General features: G+C 37.4%; 1 protein-coding gene across 1 annotated transcript; it reads left to right on the top strand.

Annotated features, from left to right (window-relative positions):
* Positions 1-977: 977 nt before the first annotated feature.
* LOC147761240 (uncharacterized) lies at positions 978-3,423 on the top strand. Its single transcript, XM_087016160.1, has 2 exons — positions 978-1,146; positions 1,940-3,423. The coding sequence occupies exons 1-2, from the start codon at positions 1,012-1,014 to the stop codon at positions 2,933-2,935; spliced, it is 1,131 nt and encodes a 376-aa protein (XP_086872286.1). The 5' UTR covers positions 978-1,011; the 3' UTR covers positions 2,936-3,423.
* Positions 3,424-3,637: the final 214 nt, after the last annotated feature.

Genomic DNA, 3,637 nt, shown 5'->3' with positions numbered 1-3,637 from the left:
CTGTTATAATATTGTGTATTATGTTTAATTGCATGAAAGTTGAAAAAAACCCTATTTTGGACACTGCTGCCAGGATAGCGATTAAGGGAAAACCATGTTACTTACGAGTTTCATAAGACAGAAGTGCAGCTTGTGTTTGAAAACCAGTGTGATTGTTTTCTGTTTTGGAGGCAATGCAGGTTTATAGAGTGCTATACTGGCATTTTCAAGTTGTGACTTATCACTCCCATCTGCCAGGAGCCCTGTACTCTTACTTTGTAACATTTTCTGTATTTCGTTAAGTTACAAGAATGATTCTTAGGATTGACATACAGCCAAAAAAAAAATTAATAATAATAATTATATATATATATATATATATATATATATATATATATATATATATATATATATATATTTTTTTTTTTTTTGTAATGATTTTAAGCAATTTTTTTTTTGTGTGTAATTTTCACTGTACCTCATTCTGGCATTTCCAAAGTTTAACTCTTATCAGCCTGACACCTTAGGAACTATTTCCAGACCCTATCACGCTAACTGTGGATCGATCTATCTCCATGGGAATTCTTGCTAAATTGCAATCAATGTAAGTGGCTTAGTTGTCTGTCACGCCTACTGAAACTGGCATGCCAGAATCCTAAGACTCTCAAACTGAAAGCAATTTAGTGAGAAACCCCTTGGAGTTGGATTGATCCTGTTAGATTGATCTAGGTATGGGAACTTAGTCTAATGCTTGATACACATTTTACTTTCATCCTAATCCAATGTTATGCAGAATAAGAATTTGATGTTGGCTATGCAGTTACAGTAAGCATAATACATTAGTTCATCAGAATTGACAGTATCCTATTTCCTGCGTTTTTATTTCCTGGTTTTCGTCTGTACATTTGACAGCTTTGCTGCCTTGTTGCTATATTCCATCATAAATGTATATCCAGTTATTCATTCATTCAGGTCGATTTATTGAAAGTTGACGAGGTCACGAGGTCTCTGATTGACACGGAGTGTATCCCGATGCTGGCGGGCTACCTGTGTTGTCTGAGCTATCTGGTACACGCCTATCGTTGGGGCACTGTACCGACCACGAGTCTGGAACGGGAAAGAAGCACTCTTGAGTTCCCTGAATGGCTCTGGGACCCTTTTAAAAAGGTAAAAAAAGGCATCTAATGAAAAAAGTCTAAGATTACGGCAATCCTGGGTGCATCTCAACTGACTGCCAGCCAAGAGGTGAGAGGCTACCTTGGCATGGGGGTTAAGAGATGCACTATTGATATTCAAATGATCCGTTACTTTCATTGTCTATAAGATATGGACCCGGGGAGGTAGCCCAAAATTATCTTTAATAAGTTACCTAGATTACAATGGACGGGTGTCGTTCAGGCATCTAACTATTGTGAGGTTATTTTTAAAAAAAAACATGAGTTTAGCATGGGACATACAGTGATCAGCGATAGGTCAATGATCACTCGTCTTGGTTCAGCCTCTTTCAACAGTTGAAATGTAGAGATAATAAAACAAAATGGCTAGAAAATATTAAAAATAAATCCTCCTTGTAAAACTACGCATTGTTCAAAGAGAAAGTAAGGTTGGAAAAGTATCTCTTACACTAGGGATATTTGGGGCCTAAAGTTTAAGTGAAGGACGAACATGTTGGGTCTCCATTCCGAGCCAATTCGAAAAAAAATCTGGATCATAAGGCGTTAAAATTAATATAACTTTACAGAGGCTTTTTATTCCTTACTTGCAAATACCGTAGTATATAAAGATGCATTGTGCTGTCCCCGTTGTAAAAGGGTAGTTTTCCAAATATATATATATATATATCAGTATTACTTTCCCCCTTCCCGACAGAAACAACACAAGTGATAAGGGATATTAATTTATTAGCACATCTTGAGTGTTAGATGTAGTTTTGTTCTTTTTTCCTTTTCTTTGTTTACAGGTGAATGATTATTTTGGCCTCCCATATCGTGGCAACCATTTTTCACTAATAGTATGCAACGCTATTTATGACGAAAGTGGATTGCCTGTGGGGATGAAGTTCAACTGGAATTTCGACCCCGAAACAGCGTATCAGGAAACAAACTTCAAGCTTATGATTGCAAAAGCCGAGTGTGAAGCTCCTCACATCCTCACTCCTGTCGGAGAGTACATGGACTTTCTTCAGACGTTCACTACCGCAGACGAACGGAATAACGTCGAACAGCACATGGTAGAAAAGGTGTATCTTGCAAAGCGACACCTCTCGGCACTCCTGAAGCAGGCCAATGAAATAATGCACGACAGTTTCGTTTCAAGGGAGGTCTTTGCTCCGCACATACAGGGAATGATTGCGTGGGGTTTAGACTCAGCCATTGGGTCGTCTGCTGCGGAAATTCTCATTTTCCAGGCACTAAATGTGTTTTGCGACATGGAAGGTTCCAGCGAATTGAGCCGTTTTGGAAAGAGGACGCGGCAAAATATCCCAGAAACCTCCAGGGTCTTATTAAAGAAGTTAGAAGAAAGCACTACAGGAAATCTCTTTCCGACAAAGCAGCTGGCCCAAGCAAAGGCTGATTTGATTACGGTATATTACGCCTTCATTTTGGGACATGCGCGAAAGGTACCGGACTACCTAGCTGAAAGTCCAATGACTTCATCAAGATTTTTAACAAAAGATTTGGTGTCCAACTTTAAGAGTAACATGAAAGAGCGCTGTGACGAAGTTTTATTTGCCCGAAACAAAGCTCTGGGCAGGCTGTCTGACGACGATATCAACGGCAACATAATCGAGAAAACATTTGCACGGTCTTGGAGTAAGACGTTGTTTTGTTGGGGACAGGCGTTCGTGAGGTCTAATCTACGACTACCATCAATTTTGAATTCTGTTCCTCTGTCATTGCTTTCCTCTGTAATTATTGCTTTCTTATGTTTGCTCTTTCTAGTTATATTTCAGTAAGCATAAAGAAAACTAATTTGGCTGCATTTTGTCAGGGTATTTCATAAGAAAATCTAAAAAAATTATAACGGCAATTTATAGTCCATTTAAGCGAATTCTGACTTTTCATGACTTCCTGATATATCCGATATATTTTGCAATAGTTCTGATCAATATTAAAACGTCTACTATATTTGAACTTTCGCCCGTTTGCATTGTAATTCATTGATCTTTCCAAAAATACTAGAAGAAAAAACTTGAGATCGTGTGATCAAAATCCCAAAAACTGAAACACTATTCAACTTTAAGTACCAACTGCTTAGAAATATTTTAGGAAGTATGATGAAATGGGAATAATATTTTAGACATTAAATTGAAAACAAGGCTCACAGAGATTGATTTATAAGAACATATTGGATAGTGAAATGACAAATCAGAAAAGAAAGAATCTTGTGGTCACACAAAATGTGATGTAAAGAAAACAAGCAAACGTGCGCCTCAGTAAGGAGAAATTGGATATAAATACTTTTGTATTTACTGTTATATGAAAAGTATGTCTGTGAATAAACATACATTTGAAAGCTCCAACTCGTCGTCGTCGTGACTATGATAAAGTGGTAGAGGATGAGGTCATTAAAGAAAAAAAAAATGAAACAAAGAGGTAAGCAAAAACCTCAAAATTTAAAAACCTCGCTAGTCCTCCGACGAAGACAAAATCTACTT

This window comes from Lingula anatina, chromosome 6 (assembly GCF_051362555.1).
Source record: "Lingula anatina isolate TDL-2025a chromosome 6, LinAna3.0, whole genome shotgun sequence".
Taxonomy (NCBI): domain Eukaryota; kingdom Metazoa; phylum Brachiopoda; class Lingulata; order Lingulida; family Lingulidae; genus Lingula; species Lingula anatina.
This window is presented reverse-complemented; position numbering and strand designations above follow the sequence as displayed.